The sequence below is a fragment of the Aptenodytes patagonicus genome, chromosome 11, assembly GCF_965638725.1.
Source record: "Aptenodytes patagonicus chromosome 11, bAptPat1.pri.cur, whole genome shotgun sequence".
NCBI classification, from domain to species: domain Eukaryota; kingdom Metazoa; phylum Chordata; class Aves; order Sphenisciformes; family Spheniscidae; genus Aptenodytes; species Aptenodytes patagonicus.
The window spans coordinates 10880258-10900084 of NC_134959.1; the positions used below are offsets into that span (position 1 = coordinate 10880258).

At 37.8% G+C, this 19827-nt stretch overlaps 1 protein-coding gene across 1 annotated transcript; it reads left to right on the forward strand.

The window, feature by feature from the left end:
* The first annotated feature begins 1351 nt into the window (after positions 1-1351).
* Positions 1352-19386, forward strand: UBA2 (ubiquitin like modifier activating enzyme 2). The gene is made up of 17 exons (XM_076349125.1): positions 1352-1551; positions 5436-5519; positions 5782-5852; positions 6995-7059; positions 7540-7640; positions 7803-7924; positions 8589-8656; positions 10849-10970; positions 11841-11940; positions 12495-12655; positions 13560-13653; positions 13752-13864; positions 14342-14497; positions 15059-15155; positions 15781-15886; positions 16702-16838; positions 18291-19386. Exons 1-17 carry the CDS (start codon positions 1408-1410, stop codon positions 18470-18472), a joined length of 1923 nt encoding a protein of 640 aa, XP_076205240.1. The 5' UTR covers positions 1352-1407; the 3' UTR covers positions 18473-19386.
* The last annotated feature ends 441 nt before the right edge of the window (positions 19387-19827 follow it).

A 19827-nucleotide genomic window follows, 5' to 3' on the forward strand; every position in this document is an offset into this window, starting at 1 on the left:
CTGTTGGGTTTGGTTTTTTTTTTTTACTACAGGTGAAAGTGTGTAATTATGCAACAGAATTTTCCTCAGATGTGGTGAAAAATGAAATTCATTTGATGACATTGTGCTTGTTTCCAAGAATAACTGATTGAAGTATGTATTAGCATGCCTCTAAAATGCGGTGACAGAAAACTTGCATACTTCGGTTACACGTGGAAATTTAAGTGTAGAGATTGTTTCATGATTCTAGTTACACTTAACATTTGGGGAGGGAAGTAAAGGAGAAAGGTTGTCTTATTGCAGTTAGTTATACTGTTAGCATTCATCAGCCAAACAGGGTCCAGTTTTTAGAAACTGTTAGCAGTGAAGAACTTGATGTAAGCTTGATTTTTAAAAAACAGATCTGCTTTGTTTTAACCACAGATTGGAAATTCAGTGGGCAGTGGCTGAAAGGGCCTTGCTGTCACTACTGTCTTCCTATGATGGACCTCTTCTGTATGTTTTTCCAATGAAGGATAAGTTACATTTGCATGGCTAAATGAGCTCTGGCGGTCACATTGCTTTGGATGGGGAAAAGGTGGAGGTTTTTGTTGGGGCTTTTGTTCTCGCAGGTACAGAATGATGGGGTAGGTACAGCACCTGCCTCGTTACCGCAGTCTAGTGCTCGCAGGCTAATTGTGCTGCTTTAGTTAAAACAGTCTGAATTCTTCTGTGGAGTTCCCTGTTGGTTTAGGCTAAATTGCAGTGTTTTAATTGACTTAATGGAGGAGTAATTTAAGTAAGTGTCCTTAAAGCTCTTTGTACAGGTTTAATGCTACAGCATAAATTAATGCACTAAAAATGTGGGTTTGAAAAAAAAAAAAAAGAGGGGGAGTAAGCCAGAATGATGGAACGTGTTTGTAGAACTACTTTTTTTAAGGAAGAATTGTAGCTTACCATGTCAGCTTCTAGAGGTGAGTCAGTTAACTGAGGCTAACGTATATAAAAATCTCATGCTACGCCTTGAGTACCGCCAGCGCTCCCCACGGGTGCTCGGCCTGCTCTTTTCCCCGGCTGTGGTGGGTAGCCCAGAGGGCAGAGTTTGTGGGCCGAGCCCCGGCTGCAGCAGACAGGCGAGGGCCGCCTTTCCCGCGAGGCGGTGCCGGGCCGTAGGCAGCCCCCAGCCGAGGCGGCCGGGGGGCCGCGGGAGCGGGGCTCGAATCGGCGGCTCGGTCCGCCCCGTCCCGCCCGAGCTGCGGCCCCGCTGCAGCCTTCCCGGGCGGTGCGCGGGACGGGGCCGAGGCCCTCCCCGCCGGCAGGGGGCGCTGCGGGCGAGGCGGGCGGCCGCCGCTCTGGTCTCGCCCGGGCTCGCTGTCCGGAGTGCGGCCCGGCTGAGGAGAGCCGCGCGGAGTCGCTCCCTTTGCCCGCCGCCGTTGTTCGCCCGCCGTCATGTCCGTGCCGGTGTCGGGCCCCTTGCGCAGCGAGCTGGCGGAGGCCGTGGCCCAGGCGCGGCTCTTGGTGGTGGGAGCGGGTGGCATCGGCTGCGAGCTCCTCAAGGACCTGGTGCTCACCGGCTTCAGCAACATCGACGTGGTGCGGGCCGGGGCCGCGGCCGGGGCGGAGGCCGGGGCGGATGAGGGGCCGGCGGGCGGCGGTGCAGCCCAGGCCGGGGCGGGGGGGGGGGGGCAGGGAGCGGGGTGGGGGCCTGGGGGGGCCGGGGCGGCGGGCGGCGGGGCCGCGGCGGGCGCGGGGGCGCTGTGGCGGCGCGGCCCCTCCCGCCGGCCGCATTGTCTGCGTGTTTTCAAACTGCTCCCGGCCCGCCAAAGCTGCCGGGCGAGGCTGCCGCGCCGCGCCGCCCCTGCCGCCGGGGGACGGGCTCCGCCACAAAGGGGCTGCGGCCTGCGGGCGCCATCCGCGCCGCCGCCTCAGACGGGGCCGCCCCGCGAGGCTTCCTTCGGCGGGCCGCCCCGAGCGGCGGTGCCGCTGTGCCCGGGCTCCCCGCCGGAGCGAGCACCGGGAAGGGGGAGAGGGCGGTCTTCCCCCCGGAGGTCGGGCCGCCTTCCCGGGACAGCGGCGGGTCCAGCCGTCGCTCGGCGGAGGGGCGGCTGCGCCTCTCTGGGAGCCCGTAGATGAAATCCCCTGGGAAACAGCGGTGTGCCATGTTCGCTGCCCGGCGATTGCTCGTTAAAGTCTTAGTTTTGCCTAATGCCGCCTTTGCTAATACTGTGGATAATGGTCCAGTGATGGATTGCAGCGGAAAACAAAATACGTGGGAGGTGAACTGTATTTTTAGATACCGAGTTGTAAAACTGTCAGTCTTAGAAGTCCGGTCACGATAGCTTCCCGCGGGCTGTTGCTTTCACTTTTGCTTCCTGATACTAATCTCTGAACGTGTATAGGGAGGGCAGACTCGAGAGGGTGGTAATGAAAACGGGATAGAAATAAATTTATTAGTGAAACTCTGATTACCTAGTTTCCAGACCTTTATTGATTTCTTATTGTAGCCATAAAAAGTATATGGTTTTAAGAAATCATGGGAGTACAGATCCAGCTAGAGCACAGGTCTGTTTCCTTGAATATGTTTTTACTTGTGTGTGCCTGGCCAGGAGTCACATCTGAGAGTTTTGTATGACAAGTAGTAAGAAGTTTGTTTTTACAGCCAGACTTGTTGAGCAGAGCATATTAGAAACAGCTTTTATCTCGGACTACACCAGCTTGTAGAAGAGTACAGCTACTTGTTTGCCTTGTTATTCATACAACTCAGGCCTTTCTACTGAAATACTTTTTAAAACTTGTGGGATATGCTTAAGAGTAATTCCAGATTGTCCCTTTGATTTGAGTCCGCCACTGAGAGCCTATCCAATTTTAACATTGTACTGGTGAAGCAAACGTATGCAGAAGAGTGGAAGCCTGCATTTTCTGCACTGTTTTTTTCCCTCTTTTTTTCTTCCCTACCTTACTATGTCATTTGTGTACTCCTGCAGTCTGTTATAATAGAAAGAGTTTAATATCTCCTGATTTTCCAGTTAGTCATTAGGCATAAATCTCACTGGGGTATGCTTATTGTTTCACCTATTATAGTTTGATTTTTTTGTATTGTCTTTCAAGGCTGACTTGGTTGGACTCCATTAACTTAAGTACATGTTGGATCAGGGCCATCTTCATTTAAAAATATCATTGGCAGTGTTTTATGCAAGACAGTAACATTTTGATAACATACGGAGTGGGTGGGCAAAAGACAAGGTGAGAGCAAAAAGAGAATTGTTACGCAAAGAGGAAATTTGCTATTAGAATAAACCGCTTTTGTCAACGTTTGTGATATTGTTGAGGGTTTTCCTTGGTTATTAAATACTAACAAACTTGAACACCTGAAAATGCTTTTTATTATTATAAGTTGTAAATTATTTTTTTTAAAACAAAATATTAATACTAAAAAAAAAATTAATAGTTTTGAATACCAGACTACTCACAAATACGTGATTTCATTAAGTATACTTCATTGAAAGGCAGTGCCATTGTCCTCATGAATGAAGAACAAATTCAAATTACTCAAAATCCAAGTCTGAATTAAGAACATGAATACGTATTCTTAGGAAGTTCTGAGGCCTTTCCTTCTAACTTACAAAAATGGGAGCAGTGTAAAAGTTATTTTAATAAAAGAACTGTTAAATTCTGGTTATTCTTAGCTAGATTAAAGCTTCTGTTGAGGTCTAATGGTCCCGAGTATTCTCTTTGGAAAAAAAACTTCCTTTGCTTCTTTTGGTCTTGGTAGTACTGTTTCCAGTTGTAGCTTATGTCACTTGTTATCATCTCCAGTTAAAATACTAAAAGCTTTCTGAGTAGTAGAAGTTTTAACAGAATTATGCACTTAATAATTTTCACTTGAGCTTCTCGGGCTTTTTGGCTTTGGACTAAGCAAGCTTTCTGAGTGTGTCTTATGAGGAAGGAAAGGAGGTAGAAATGTGTTTTCATGCAAATGCCATTTTCCTGAAAAGATACAAGACCATGGGTGGTTACTAGGATACTATGGGTAATAAAGATTAACAGTCTCTGCTTTATAATACATCTCTAAAACACTGTATATTTTCTGTTTGCTCTATATCCATGGATGCTTTTATTTAGTGTTTAAATAAAACTCTTTAGCTATTACAGTTCTTAGTATATTAAAACTTAATCCTTAAATTAAAAATATTCCCTTCAGAAAACAGGAAGTTTAATCTTGGAGCTTGGATCTCATGTGCAAAGGATCTTCAATGAGAAGTGCGTGGCATACTTTTTTCGTTACTCAAGTTTGGTTAATAAAATTAAAAGCATACGAGAACACCCTCAGTAGGTCATGTTTAAACTTCACGCTGCACAGTCAGTCTGATAGTACTCTCCATATAACTGAAAGCATTACTATGTTGAGTATATCAGCATTATCTATGGGAATTTGGGAGAAATATCTCCAAGGCTCAGAAAAATTGTCTCACTTCCCTCTTAGTTAAAAATGTTAGAGACAGGAGAGGACTTCTAAAAGGAGTGTTGATCAGAGAAACTTTAGTTAAAGGAAAAGTAGTGGCAACAAAGGTAGGAATAAATCTTCTCAAAGTTCTAAATAAATCTTCTTAATTCTTGTGGTGGGGGATAAAGACATTTGAAATTATGACGTTCATGTGCATATATTAATAAATAGAAACATGGCTGTTAGGGTAATTATAGTCATTGCATCCTTTGAGGTTGCACATCGTGGGTGTTCTGTGGTATATGTTTTTAAACATCTTGATTGCATGATTGGATTTTTTTTTTTGTAAGTAGACTTCGTAATTTTTTAATACGCACTTAAGCAGTTAGTCCTGGTGACAAACAGTAAAAGCTTTTGCCCTACAGTGTATGAACTAGATGACAATGCAGCCCTCAGTTTACTGATTCAGTTGCTCAAAGCCATGTTCAAATATAATTGAACTAATTAGTTTGCTGAGTAGCCTTTCTTGGACCTCGGGAAAGCATGGTACAGAGCCAACGTTCAGGGTGGTTAGTCCCATGTAGAGTCTGACTGGACCTATCTAGACCGATTTCTGCAGTATCTCATCTGAGTTTGTACGCTGTGCTCCTGATGAATTGTCACTAAAATCTTTATCCCATGGTAAATAGGACAATCAGTTATTGACTTTCTACTAACTACTGTGCATATGTATCTCAAAATTCATGTGTGTTTTTAGTAGGGACTCTTTCTTCAGAAAGTTTGTTGTCATGTAGCCCTTAATTTTTGACATGTGGTTCCATTGTTAGTAATTATTTAAAATGTGTGGATTCCTGAAGATGATTAGGTGATCACTTGCACCTCTACAGTTGCTGTAGTGCAGATGTAACACCTGTATGCAGGCCTGAAAAGGGGTCTGTAAAGTTTATGCATTTTGGTCAATTGCAAACTCTGTTAATGATTTTGTTCCTTTTATTTCTGTAAAAGTGAAATGGCTGTCTCTGTGTGTTTGTAGATTGATTTGGATACTATTGATGTCAGCAATCTCAACAGGCAGTTTTTGTTTCAAAAGAAACATGTTGGAAGATCAAAATCACAGGTGAGGAAAAAGTCAAAGCTCAAGTCTTACTTAGCATTATTTTGTGGACAGTGTTAGAAACATGTCACAATTTTGTTTCTGCTGTGAAGAGGTAAGTGTTGGTTGGTTGATCATGGCTATCCACAACATTTCATTATAAAAGTATTTAAATCTCTTAAGGTAGTCAACTTACTCGATACTCAACTGGTATCGAGTCTATCTTTAGAAGGAAGGAAGAAATAATAAGTGGTTTTTTTTGTTTTTGTTTTTTTTTTATTTCTAGGTTGCCAAGGAAAGCGTGTTACAGTTTTATCCAGAAGCTAATATTATAGCTTACCATGATAGCATCATGAAGTATGTTTGTTTTTAAGCTCTAATTACATGTTTTGATTTGCAAGTACTGTGTTATTTAAATGCTACAATGGTGTGCTTTAAGATATTTTACAAAGCTACCGCAGTAAGAAGAAATAGCTGTAAATATGAGACTTACCACACACCTGAGTGGGAGTGTGGATTTTGCATGAGTTTTCTTAAGCTCTGGTAGTAAGCTGTAGTCATTTGCTTGTGTCTATTTTTCATTTTATTAGCAACATTTACTGTATAAGTTTCTACACTGTAAGGATGCCCTGTTGTCTTGAGCAATAATTAGATTAAAATAAATGTGAATGTTGAGTCCATGATTAAAAAAAATGAAGTCCGTGTGTGTGTGGGCAACTGAGTATCATTTATATATGCCCAAAGCTGTTAAAATCTAGTCTTTATGATCCATAACCAATGAGTACAAGATTATGTAGATTTTCATTAGGTGTTTCCCATGTTTTAATTTATATTTGTCCAGTTTCTTAAAAATTGATACTCTGTAATATTAAGGTTTGAACTCTGATGTTGCTATTAGCCGCTGAAACACTGACTCGTTGCATCCTTCTCCTGAAACTGTAAAACCGTTAATCCCGTTTCCTCTTTACTCTCTCTTCTTTGCCACCTTCTTCTTTAAATCTGAAAAATGCAATGTAAAGATACTAAAGTGGCAAGATTTTAAAGTCCCATGTCTTGGCTCCTAAGGGTATGGAGGCATGATCAAAACCAATTGAGCTATCACAGCATAATGAATTATCAACAGTCTGATGAGCTATGGTAATTGCAGTGTGCATGTTTTAGCCTCAGCTGATGGTTTTTAAGGTCAGTTACCACAGCTCAGCCAATTTACTCATTAGGTCAAAGCAGTATAATCACTTTTTTGTTGTCTGCTTGTTTCATTGGTCCAATTAGTACTAATTGCAATAGCTTCCTTCCAGCAGCATAAAATTCATGCTTTCACCCAGCTTTAAAATGGACAGAAGACAAATGGGGCAGGTAAAGGCTAGCAGTAAATTTATAATATGTGTAATTTATCACACAAACATCAGTCCACCCTTTGCATGTGTATAGTTTCTGTTGTGGCATAATAACCAACAACTTTGATATGCCATTTTGAGTATTGTTTTTCTTTTCTGTAGCCCTGACTATAACGTAGAATTCTTCCGCCAGTTTACGTTGGTTATGAATGCTCTGGATAACAGAGGTGAAGTTTTCACTATGATTTTCTATTGAAGATGAAAATACTGTTGCTTGTTCATAGAAACAGAACTTTAATGTGTTCTACTCTTAGTACTTCTGCAATGTCACTTAAATAACAAGTATCCACTTAACCCATCTGTAGTTTGACTAATGCTTGTGTGCTTCACTAGAAACTTGAAAGGGTAGTTAGTGCTTTTACAGGTGTTTTGAAAGTAAACATTAACTGCTATGTTGCTGCTTTATGGGAACTGATCAGTGTTGTGTGTACCTATGTAACTTTATTCAGTTGAGTTTGCTGTATTTAATAGTGTCGATATATTTTGTGTTAATTGGAAAATTTACTTTGTGAAAAAGGTGTGGTGCTCTATAATGAAATAAGGCAGATTAAGGATAAATGTTTGCATAGGAGGCTAGTTTGAATTTGGAGAAGTAAGACTTTTTTTCTAATTCTTCAAATTTTTCTTTAAAAACTCTTGATTTCCAGCTGCCCGTAACCACGTGAACAGGATGTGTCTGGCTGCTGATGTTCCTCTTATAGAGAGTGGAACTGCAGGCTACCTTGGACAAGTAACAGTTATTAAAAAGGTTAGGTTGTGTATTACTTTTGTCGCTTTAAGTTTAAATCATTGGCTATTTTAGACAACAGGGAGTTGGGTGTTTTGTGATACAGTTACAGTTCATGTGGTAATAGCATATACTATCAGTAGTCTTCACAGTGTGACAAGTAAATATTTCACTTTTCACCAGGGAGTGACAGAATGTTATGAATGTCATCCTAAACCAACTCAGAAGACTTTTCCAGGCTGCACAATCCGAAATACGCCATCGGAACCTATCCATTGCATTGTGTGGGCTAAGTATTTGTTCAAGTAAGTGATTTTTAAAAAAGAAAATAGGTACTGTGGTTCACTCTTCTGGTTTCTAAACCTATAGACAGAGAAATAAAATGGACACGCACTTTTGGGGTTTTTTTTGCTTTGGGTTTTTTTTTTTACATGAATGTGGATTACAGTTAAAACCTCCAGTTCTTTGAGTTTTGGGGTGGGTTTCTTTTTTCTTTTAATGTAAAGATGGAAGGTTGGTTAGTACTTAGGCCTTGGACTAATATCACAGAAAATATGGCAGAGTAGCTTGGCACAGCAGTGTAGGTTGAGCTTACTTTATTCTTCACCTTTGTGTGAAGTTAACACATTTTTCAGTTTAATGCATGTGTTAACAGATGTAAATTTTGCTGGGATCTTGGATGGTTATAAGCAATGGATTCAGTAGTGCGATATACATAAAAGGCTAGGTGAACTATTGAGTGAGTTATACAGAACTGTTTTGCTAAATTCATTTTTGTATTGGACATTTTGTATTGTCAGCGTTAAGTCCACGTGTGATGAATCCCAACAATTTAAAAAGCAATGTATGAAGTGGCACTCTGATAGCAAGAATTCTAAAGTGGATATGTATCCATTAGCAAATATTTCAGTCTTTAACCAGATATGATGAAATTCTGGTGTTGTGTTGTTGTTCTTAATTATTATATAGCCAGTTGTTTGGAGAAGAAGATGCTGATCAAGAAGTCTCTCCTGACAGAGCTGATCCCGAAGCTGCCTGTGAGTGTGATATAAGCTGGTAGCTTACCGTGTTACTGAAATGTTCTATTTCTGAGATTATGACTTGTTTCTGCTTATTAGATATTTGAAACAATTTCAGTGTTTTTTAGTTAGCTTGATGCGTAGTGCATACCAAAGGTTTTTGCACGGAGAATGTGTGCAAAAATACTCTTCAAAATGACAACAGTTTAATAATTTCACCTGTCAGAACTGTGGCCCTTGTGGGCAGCCTAAAACATTATTAAAATGATTACTTCAGCTGTTGTGAAAACTTCTTAATACAGCGTAAGATGGGTCACTGGCATTCAGTAGTCGTTCTCAGATACTGTGGGTAGAACAGCTGTGAGGAACACAATCGATAACATTCGCTAATCATAAAGTTCCAGTTAACACATCAGGTGTAAGATACATGATTTAGATGAACAGGCTTGTGTCTGTTTGGAGACTCCTGTTCCCTCTGCAGCAAACAGTCTTTCCCACGTGCACAGAAACTTGAAGTGAAAAGTAAGCTTGAAGTACAAATTAAATCTAACTGATCTTCACAGGGTGGCCTTTTTTTCCCTATATATTTGGATTTAATGAAGCGCTTCCTTCCCTGCAGCTGGGAGGCTTGTCTTTTGAACTGAGAACTTAGTGGTATTTGTAATCACTCTGTATTTTCCACTCCTAGCTGAGGGATTGCAAGGATATACAGGGATTGTGTTTGAACTCTTCTAGCCTGAAACACTTCGATATTAATCTACATAGGAAATATGCCCATTTTGAGTGATGTTTTTGTAGCTATTCAGTATTTTGCTGTGAGGACGGTAACATAGTTACTGTGAAGGTGAATAAGCATCATTGTTGCTTCTTTTGGATCCTTTGATAGATGAATGGACTTGGGAGAGGGAGCTTAGAGCTCCGACTCTTCAGATTCTCTGAACATCAGATAGTGATCACATGACAGGTTGTTCCTACAAGAAGTGCAGAATGAAATAGCTGAGTCTTAAAAAGAGTGGCATATAAACTCACTTAAAACAACAGCTGCTGGAATACTTGGAAGGTAGCAGACACAATGCCACTTATTTAAACAAAGATACCAGGGCAATTATAGGAAGGCCTGAGCTGTAGCCTCATGTCTGTAGTGAGCAAACTGTCTGTAGCAATAATGCTGTTTAGAATCAGCGGACATACATGCTGTGTCAGGGAAGAGTCAATGCAACCTTTGTAAAGGGAAGTTGTGCCTTGCATGGCTCTGCAGGTCCTTTGAAGGAATTGGCAAACCTGTGGACAAGCATATCTGGTTTATGCTGTTTAGAATCTGCAGGGGGCACTCAAAAACTTTTTGTGAGGAACTTGAAGGAGCTAAGCAGCCATGGGGAGAAAAAAGGATGAAAATCCTGAAGTGGATAAACTACTTAAATGATAGAGATAAATGGTGATTAGAGGAGTGTCTCAGATTGGGGATGGGACCAGTGCTGTTGAGCATACATGATTAAGCAAAGTCACTCAGAATAATAAAGATGAGGACTAACTGCAAAAAGTAGTAGAAAGCTTCATAATACAGAATGACTGGGCAATGAGACATTGGGTAGATTTGGTGCAGATAAATATGAAATGATGCATTGGTGAAAGGGGGGGGAAACATTCACAAATTTTCATACAAAGTGATGGTCTCTGAGTTGATTTTTCTCATTCAGTCAAGATGTTAATAGATAGTTTTATGAAAACATCAACCTGCTGCTTATTAGGAATCAGGATAGCAATTGCTGGATGTGACTAGGAAAGAAACACAAAATGAATAGCATCTGTATGCATGGAACTTTTTTGTATAGGAATAACCAGAGGTAGGAAGCTGATTTTCTTGTGTGTGTGTTGAAGTTCTAACCAAGCTAAGACTCTTCAGTCAGGAAGAGAGACTACTAAAAGGGGATGGTTAGAGATTTATGAAATTACAACATTATGTGGAGAAAATTAATAGGAAACAATTGTTCACTGTTTCTGCCAATAAAGGAATTAGGTGACATCAAGTTAAATTAGTGAGTTGCAGAAGCAAACAGGAGTAGTCACACTGTGTCTAATTCAGCTTTTGTTGGGCACAGTAAAGCCATTTCATGGTCCCTGCATAATTTTGGTTATTGATTCTAGGGGAAATATTAGGATGTGATTTTCCTTTTTTTGAATTAAAATAATGGTTAACACTTTATTAACAGGGGAGCCAGCAGAAGCAGAAGCCAGAGCACGAGCGTCCAATGAAGATGGTGAGATTAAACGTGTTTCAACTAAGGAGTGGGCTAAATCAACTGGATACGATCCAGTTAAACTTTTTACTAAGGTATCTTCTTTACCCCCAATAAATGTCTTTATTTGAAGTGTATGAGGTGCTTTAAAGTTAAGTCAAAACCCAGTTTGGACACTTAATGCTAGCCATCAATTATGCAATTATGTTATGACTTCCACCAGTTTTGCTGTAGTGTTGGTCTTTTACAACACCTGCTTGTTTTTACAGCATTCCATCTGCATCTGTACAGATGGCTTCAGCAGCTTGTCCATACTGTACAGAAAAAACTTCATTTGAATTACTTGTAATATGAAAAGGTAAACTTGAATTCTGCAGGAGTTTCACTGGGCGTAATCAGAACCAATCTGAGGACCTAAAAGCTATCGGTCATTTTCTGTGTATAATCAGGCTCTGGCATAAGAAAATACAGACTGGTTTAGGAGTTTTCCTTCTAAATAGTTGCTAGAAGTGGATAAATAGAGGAAATGAGTATAGAATGTAATGTTGATACATAGTAATAACTTTACTTTGGAAATTCATTGGCATGTAGGTAAGATTATCTCAGGGGGAGTATACAAAGAGCTGTAGTAATGGCTTCAGTAGGCACGTGAACCCACTGTTTGGACTATTGTTTCTTGATTTTTACTTCCCCCAAAATTAATCAGAGCTGTGTCTGCTTTATGCGATAAGTGTTAGAGAATGGGGAATAAGAAGTTTTTCTAATCTGGTTTTTTTTCCTGTGGAGTTTGACTTTTATTTATGTGGTTGAAAATATTTTCAAGGAGAAAGGCAAAACCTCATAAATCTAATGCTGATTTTTCAATTTCACAGCAGTTGTAAAAATAAAGTATGTCTTTTTTTTCCCCTTTCATTTTAATGTTTTTTGTTTGTGGGTTTGTTTTTTTTTTTTTTAATGTTTCCTAGCTTTTCAAAGATGACATTAGATACCTGCTGACAATGGATAAGCTGTGGAGGAAAAGAAAGCCTCCAGTGCCACTGGACTGGGCTGAGGTACAAAATCAAGGTAATTGTCCCTCCTCCCACTGTATATTTGTAAGTCATACCTGCTGTTTGTTAATGCATCTCTGTGATAAGTACATTTTCTCACTGTCACAGTTGAGTACTGATAATGAACATATTAATTCTTTGCGATTCCTGAAGCTTTTAAATTTTTCTCTATATAGAAAATGTTTTCTCTAAAACTGTTTTGCAATTGTTATTTTAGATACTCAGTATTGGCTGTAGAAAATTCACATTTCACAAAATTACATGTCAGCTTATTCTAGGAGACCTTACCATAAGCACCGATACATTTGTCTCTGAAAGCTGAGTTTTGCTGAAAATTTACATTTGCTGTAATTTGTGCATGTCTAGGTGATTGATATAAGTATAGCTGTGGTTGCAGTTTTAAATGCAGATTTGTTGTAAAATGTTGGGACTGCTGTAGTTTAAGGATGATGTTCTTCAATTTAGAAAATTTTAATTTTGCTGAAATTGGAAAATTCTTAGCTCTTTGAGAGCACTTCTGTGGGATTTATAAGTATTCCTGATCTTAATTTTTTTTTTCTTTTCCCAAAGAGAAAAACATATCTGACCAACAAAATGAATCCTCCACAGTCTTGAAGGATCAGCAGGTTCTCGATGTCAAGAGCTACGCACACTTATTTTCAAAGAGTGTTGAAACCCTGAGACTTCACCTGGCTGAGAAGGGTGATGGAGCAGAGCTTATATGGGATAAGGTTAGTTTGCCAAATACATAAAAAACAGTTAAAATCTACATATGTAGTACAAATATTAAATGGACTCATTCTGTTTCATTCCAAAATTCCAAATTCCAATGTCTGGCACCTCACTGAAAGCACTTCCCATATGTAAACAAATATATACTTTAAACACTCTATATTTTGTAACTCACTGAGTGTAAGGATTAACTATTGTGATGTAAATTAACTTAATTCACCAACTTTAAAAAGCACATTCAGCCGTATTTGTCATATTTTGATTTTTGAAAATATTTTAAAAATGCGACTTCATTTTTTTCCTTTTTAGCTTTCTCTAAAACACGCTTTTATATAGTGGTTTGTAGTTAGAGTTCTACCGAGTTGTACATAGTAATTAGCTCTGATGATAGGTATGTGATATATTACAAGTTTTGCTGAATAAAAACAAGAAAAGAATTTTCTCTTTTAGCACCAGAGACAGTGTAATCTTTCTGCAGTCAGCTGTCATTTGGCATAAGAAAAAAAAGTAGTTTGTAAATATAGGGGGGACAAAATAGTAAAATAGTATTACAACAGGTAGTAAAAATACTTGTTTCTGAAACACCAATTTTTGAAACTGAGCATAAAACATTGTAAGATTGAGGATTTAGACATTATTTTGAATATAGAAGGCATTTTATTAATACTAACACACTAATTCACTACTAAAATACTAAGTACAATTTCTAAACGTGTATTTAAAGTATTACTGCTGTCTAAACATACCATCTGAAAGAGGAGGTGTATTGACTTTGAAATGGAATATTGTACAGACTTTTTTTTTTTAACTTTCTGGTTTTAAGGTTTTAGGAACCATATGTTGCAAGCTTCTTCCAATGAGTAATCTGGTTTTTAAATACTTTTTGTATTAACTTCTTGTCAGGATGACCCTTCTGCAATGGATTTTGTGACTTCTGCTGCAAACCTCAGGATGCATGTTTTCAGTATGAATATGAAGAGCAGATTTGATATCAAGTGTAAGGATAAAATATAACATTGTTTTATTTAAATAATAATCTAAACGTCTCATTTTCATTTACTGTTAAAAATCTGCATATTCTTGCTTATTTTGCAGCAATGGCAGGAAATATTATCCCAGCTATAGCTACTACTAATGCAGTGATAGCTGGTCTGATAGTGCTGGAGGGTTTGAAGATTTTATCAGGAAAAATAGATCAGTGTAGAACGGTAAGTGGAAATAAGATACTTTTACTTTCCTATTATTTATTATGTGTTTAAAAGTCACATTTAACCTGCTTTGACTATTGTTTAGTTTTACTGTCTCTCACTTGTTGTTGCTTCAGTAGATTCTGATTGTGCTGGGAACTTTCAGCCACAGTGAAAAGAGAAGTGGAAGTCTCAAGGATTATTAAATTTCTCTGATTTAATGAAAATTGGCTGCTGGATGGGAGAGAGAACCAGACTGATGTCACTTGAAACATGGTTGTTTCATGTTACAGATCTATTCATTAGTAGCTGGTCAGTCAGCACAGGTGTCATTGCGGACTGGCCATAATACGCACTTTCTCCTGTTCAACAGGCATGTCAAAGAGGATTAGGGAACAGGACAACCTGTGAGACTAAGAGAATAAATCTGTAGGAAAACAGGTTTTATGAGTGCTGTTACTTACAGAATAACTTGTTTTATTTTTGTCTGTCCTCAAGATTTTTCTGAACAAGCAGCCAAATCCCAGAAAGAAGCTATTGGTTCCTTGTGCTTTGGATCCACCAAATCCTAACTGTTACGTATGTGCAAGTAAGCCAGAAGTGACTGTGAAACTTAATGTACACAAAGTTACTGTGTTAACACTCCAGGATAAGGTAAATCTTGGGTATTAGCTACAGCTTTCATTTTGATTCTAATCCTGTACATTATTAAAGTTAGATTTTTGTTCAGTATATTTTGACTGAACATCAGCTGTTTATATTTGCTCTACATTTTGCATTTCTCTCAGCTACAAGAAGAGCTAGATTAGCCAGTCTGCTTCTTGCTTGTGTGCTTGTATGTCTTGTGAAAGAATGTTTGTATTTTGTAACTTTTTGGTGGTTTTAAAGCCTATTTATACCTAACAGCAAAAAACTAAATTTGTATTTCAGTTGAATAGTTCAGTAGTCACATTACAGTTGCATAGTCACAACTGATTTGTAATTCTGTCATTTCATGAAGTAGTCTAAAAGATTTTTTAGCATATCTGAACCTGTAGGTTTCAGACAGCAAAAATACAATTATTTTGTTCATGGAAGTGAAAAAAAAAAATTACAGGCTTTTAGCTGATGCCTGAAAATGAGCCAGGATAAGAAAATCAACATAATTCAAGGTTCTTTCTTTTATAAGTGTTTTTAAGTTAAATATTGAATAAATAATCTTACTTATCTTTTCAGATAGTGAAAGAAAAATTTGCTATGGTAGCACCAGATGTACAAATAGATGATGGAAAAGGAACTATTCTTATCTCTTCAGAAGAAGGAGAAACAGAAGGTATGCATACTGAAGCTTTTTAGATAAGAGTACATAAAAACTAGGAAGAAGCCAAGATACACAGAATGGGAGTATAGCAAATGTTTTAGTGTTCATCCTGTAGACTAATATTTGAAGAGAATTGGATTTGCAAGTATTTAAGCAGCTCGAGAATAGCTAGTGGTATTGTCTACAAGCCTGCATGTCCAGTTCAGCTTTCCTATATAAAGTACTTTTCACTTGGAGTGTCAGGATTCCTTTCAAGAATAGGTATTCAACTATAAATGTGCACCAGTTATTTTCCTCTGTTTGCAAGTCCTGTTCATTTTCTTGTTCTTAGATTGTGGTCTTTTTATGATGCTTGTAGGCACTACTGCAATACAGATATTATCTCCAAAAATGTTCCTAAATGTAATAATAGTGAAGTGCTCGAACATGATGCGTGAGGGGTAAATAAGTCAAACATAAGTAGTTTTAACTCCTGATAGGCTTAAATGTCAGCTTTTACTTTAAATATAGCTAATAAATGTTAATCTTATGTTTCTACATAAAACTTCTGGAGTACTCATTTAATCATATTTATTCAGGTGTAAAGGATCTTTACATAAATAGCTGTATACACTGCAGTTTTTCACTATTTTTCTAGCAAATAACCACAGGAAATTATCAGACTTTGGAATTCGAAATGGCACTCGACTACAAGCAGATGATTTCCTCCAGGACTATACACTGTTAATCAATGTGCTTCATAGGTAAGGATTCTGAAATAATTATATTTGTGTATATATGTAGAACAGTTCCACAGGGAATTTCCAACTCAGAATTTTAAGTTCATGAATAAAGCTCAGAGATTAAGCTGCGGAAAGAAAACATAGAGGTAAAAGAGGAATTGTTATTTTTTATGAATGTATAGAGTTTAGGGTTTAGGTGTTTTTTGTTTGTGTGCGTTTGTTTTGTTGTTTCGGGTTTTTTTACAACAGTAATTGGAAAAAGTTTATTTGAATAATTTGTCATTACACAACATAAGAATGCAGTGCAGAACCAAATTTACTTTTGGGGCAGCCAACAAGCGAGAAACTGCTCTTTAAAAAAACTAAACAAAGTAAAATTAAAAAAGGCAACCCCCCCCAGCCTGCTGGGGTAGTAGATCCTCTGCTTGACTACCTGTGTTCAGACACAGCCATGCAAATAGCAGTCACTTTGAAATAATTGGTGTGTGTATGTAACCCTGGATAAGTAGTACACATATTATACACAGTAAATTAACACACTGCACTTTCAGTGAGAATAGGAATGTGACATTGAGGAAGAAGGGTAAGCTCAGGTAATGATTTTTCTCATTCTTAAGCATTTTAAGTCATGGCACTGGGTGGATCAGTGTTTATGAATAGAGAAAGCATAAATTATAAAGGAGGACTGAACAGATTTTCCTCTTTTTTAATATGGTTTTCTCATTTTGTCATAGTTGCAGGGTGCTCTAATACTTGAATGACATATTTTGTTTGTGAAATAGACAGGTTTTTTTATTTTCACCTGGTTGTTTAAAAGCATATGGATTTTTCTGCAGTGAAGACCTAGAAAAAGATGTAGAATTTGAAGTTGTTGGTGATACCCCTGAAAAAGTTGGCCCTAAACCATCAGAACCAACATCCAAGAACATTACCAATGGTAGCGATGATGGAGCGCAACCCTCAACATCAACAGGTAAACAACAGTAGTCAATATTAAATGTAACAAAATAGTCTTTCAGTAGTGCAGTCCAATTAAAATAGTTGTCTTGAGTTTTATGACTTAAATGCCTTTTATTTCATGTTGGCAAAGTTAAGTTGCCTCTGTGTATAAATAGAATATTAAATAGAAAAATGCACACTTACAATTGTTACAAAATGCACATTTAAGATTGTTACAAAGGTTTACAGTAAATACACCTTGAAATTATATTACTTAATTGGCGAAGGCTTGGTGGGGTGTCAGCTGAAGTGCATCATTTGCACAGTGATTTAAATAAAGTTAGACCCATTCTATCTGATGGTCACACTATTGCTTGACAAAAAAGAATCAAACAAATTTGTCCCTTTCTCCCTACAGATTAAAAATTACTTTGTGGATGTCTTTGATCATGTTTTATTTTGTTAATTTAAGATGTCTTTATTTCTACTTAAAAAATTATTTTTCACCTGTCAAGCAAACCATGGCAAAAAAACAGTATTTGCTATCCAGGAAGAAGTACTATCACCTTCCTAATGTAGGGTGTTTCTTTGAACATACTCAAAATAGTTTAACTCAAATGAATATGGGATGCTTAAGCACTGAAGGCTAATGTACTGGAAACGTCATACTGTTTTATAGGGATAGCATATGAATCTGAATGCTTGTGGTGACATGCAAGTTAGATATCTGTAGTTCTGTCTTACACTTTAGGATGATGTTCATTTGCCTGTCAGATGGGCCTATTTAAGATAGGTGCACAAGTATGTAGTCGCTTCCACTTGCCTCTTGTTTCAGGGGTGATTAAATAAGGGTATTGCTACAATTGATTTCAAATTATAAAAAAAAACCCTAGCATAAAATTAGTTTTTACAGCGAATTTGTACTTCAAACCAAACAAAATCCACTAGATGTCTTGAAACTTCATGTTTGGTTCTATTTTCCCTTCTTTATTCTATCTATTGTTATCCTTTAGCTCTTTAGGTCTGCTCACGCTTGCACTCCTCCCTGTCTTTGCATGTTCTCTCTCAGGGAGCGTGGCTTCTAGTGGGAGTGCTGTTGAATGCACTAGTGAAAGGAGAGGCTGGACTACAGCTCAGTGTGTGTAAAAGTTCTTTTCTCAAGGACTGCTGCAGATAGCATGCAATTCTTCTATTTTGTACTTGCAGAAAAAAGCATGCTAACTAATGCATTTCCTGTATTTTTGGGTTATTGCAATATTTTCCATACCTCTAGTGAAGAGGGAATAACCATGTGAAAAGCCTATTTTATACTGATTTCAGGGAAATTCAAAATACTCTTGCAGTTGAATGACAAAGAGTATGGATAAAGAATGCTCCAAGATGTATTTGTTGTATTAGAGACATTCTTATTTTTATGTATGAAACTTGGTTTGAGAGTAGACTATCTTTACAGTATCCATTTGAATTAAAAACATGTATTTTGCAGCTCCAGATCAGGACGATCTATTGATTGTTGATTCTGAAGATGAAGGTACTTCGAGCAATGTTGATGATGATATGGAAAACAAAAGCCGCAAGAGAAAACTAGAAGATACAGAGTGCGTCAGTACAAAGAGAGTGCGTACTGAGCAGACAGAAGAGCAAGATGAAATTATAGCATTAGACTGAACATGAAAATGCCCCTTGATAGAATGATTCAGATAACGTAATACAGTAACAGCATATTATGTTAGGATGTGAAAAATGTCCAGAACTAGACTAATTTTAAGGCCTTTGTTCCAAGTGAATACCAAACCACTGGCTTAAATAACTTGTGTCTGTTTCTCTTGATGATAAAGCTCTCATCTCAATAGACTTTCAGAAGTTTTTTCATATTAATTCCTTAGATTAAATGTAGTGAAAACATAGTTTATAAATACTTACAGATAAGTATTTGCTTAAACAGACATGAAAAAAGCATGTTATTTTTGTGTAAATACCTTCTAGGTATAATTCAATAGGACAAAAAAAAACTACTTTCGTCTAGTAAAGGGTCATTGTCTGATGCCCAGATTTTAATAACTTTTTTTTTTTGCTTGAAGAAAAATATTTTTAGCCTAGTCCTAAACATTTTTCACACCCTGAACAAGTAAAGAAGAAAATTCAATAAAGCAGATTAGTGCCATGTTTTAACAGTGTTCTTAAACTTCAGCTGGCACTATGTACATTACTGTAAAACTGTTAATTTACCCAAGTTTTTCAGCTCGTACTGCCTGGTATGTCAATGTAAGAAGCAAATTTTTGTGTATTGTTACAGTTTCAGGTTATTTATATTTGATGTTTTGTAAACTCAGATACTACTACTATACTGTACATCTGATGGACCAAATAAATGACATCTGAAATACTTGCTATATTTGCTTGCACAGTCCAAGTTTATGCTGACTTATGGGATTTTACAATGTATAGCCTTCAAAAATTACTGTATTATTTTCATTTTTCTAAACATAACCTAGTAGTACAAAACTTAAGCTTCACTTGTTTGAGGTGAAAGGGGAATTTTTTTTAATAAAACTTTTGTGAATGTTTTTTTTCTTGGACAATCAGTTATTGGCCTCTTCAGTTGGAGCATTTGCACCACCACACACATGCTTTCACCACCTCATGCCTTCAGAAAGAAGAAAGCACTGGTCTTTTATACATTACACTTTGTGCATAGGACAAAAGCGCAATGTTTAGAATCAGTATCTTAAAGCCTACTGCATTCATTTAACTGTTTTGGTAGCTCTCAAAACTATTGATTCTTAGAACATATTAATCAGCCACTTCTGTCACTGTACTGAAATTACTTTCCAACTTTGTGTTAGTGAACCAAAACTGCTTCTATTCATCGATCAGTATGCAGTTAGCCTTAGAGAGCAGAGAAATTGAGCAGACAAGGTTTGTTCTGTGTTACAGTTTGCAAACTGAATTTTAAACAAGATGTTAACTGTATAGAAGGAGAATGTAAAAAAACCCCAAACCAGCGCCTTTTAAGGTTTTGG

Bases quoted from the DNA above. Each gene is read 5' to 3' on its own strand.
- UBA2 (XM_076349125.1), top strand. From the start codon at position 1,408: ATGTCCGTGCCGGTGTCGGGCCCCTTGCGCAGCGAGCTGGCGGAGGCC. The intron at 8,657-10,848 runs GTGAGTGTGATA...CTTTATTAACAG, and splicing joins AGCTGATCCCGAAGCTGCCT to GGGAGCCAGCAGAAGCAGAA. The intron at 16,839-18,290 runs GTAAACAACAGT...TGTATTTTGCAG, and splicing joins GCAACCCTCAACATCAACAG to CTCCAGATCAGGACGATCTA.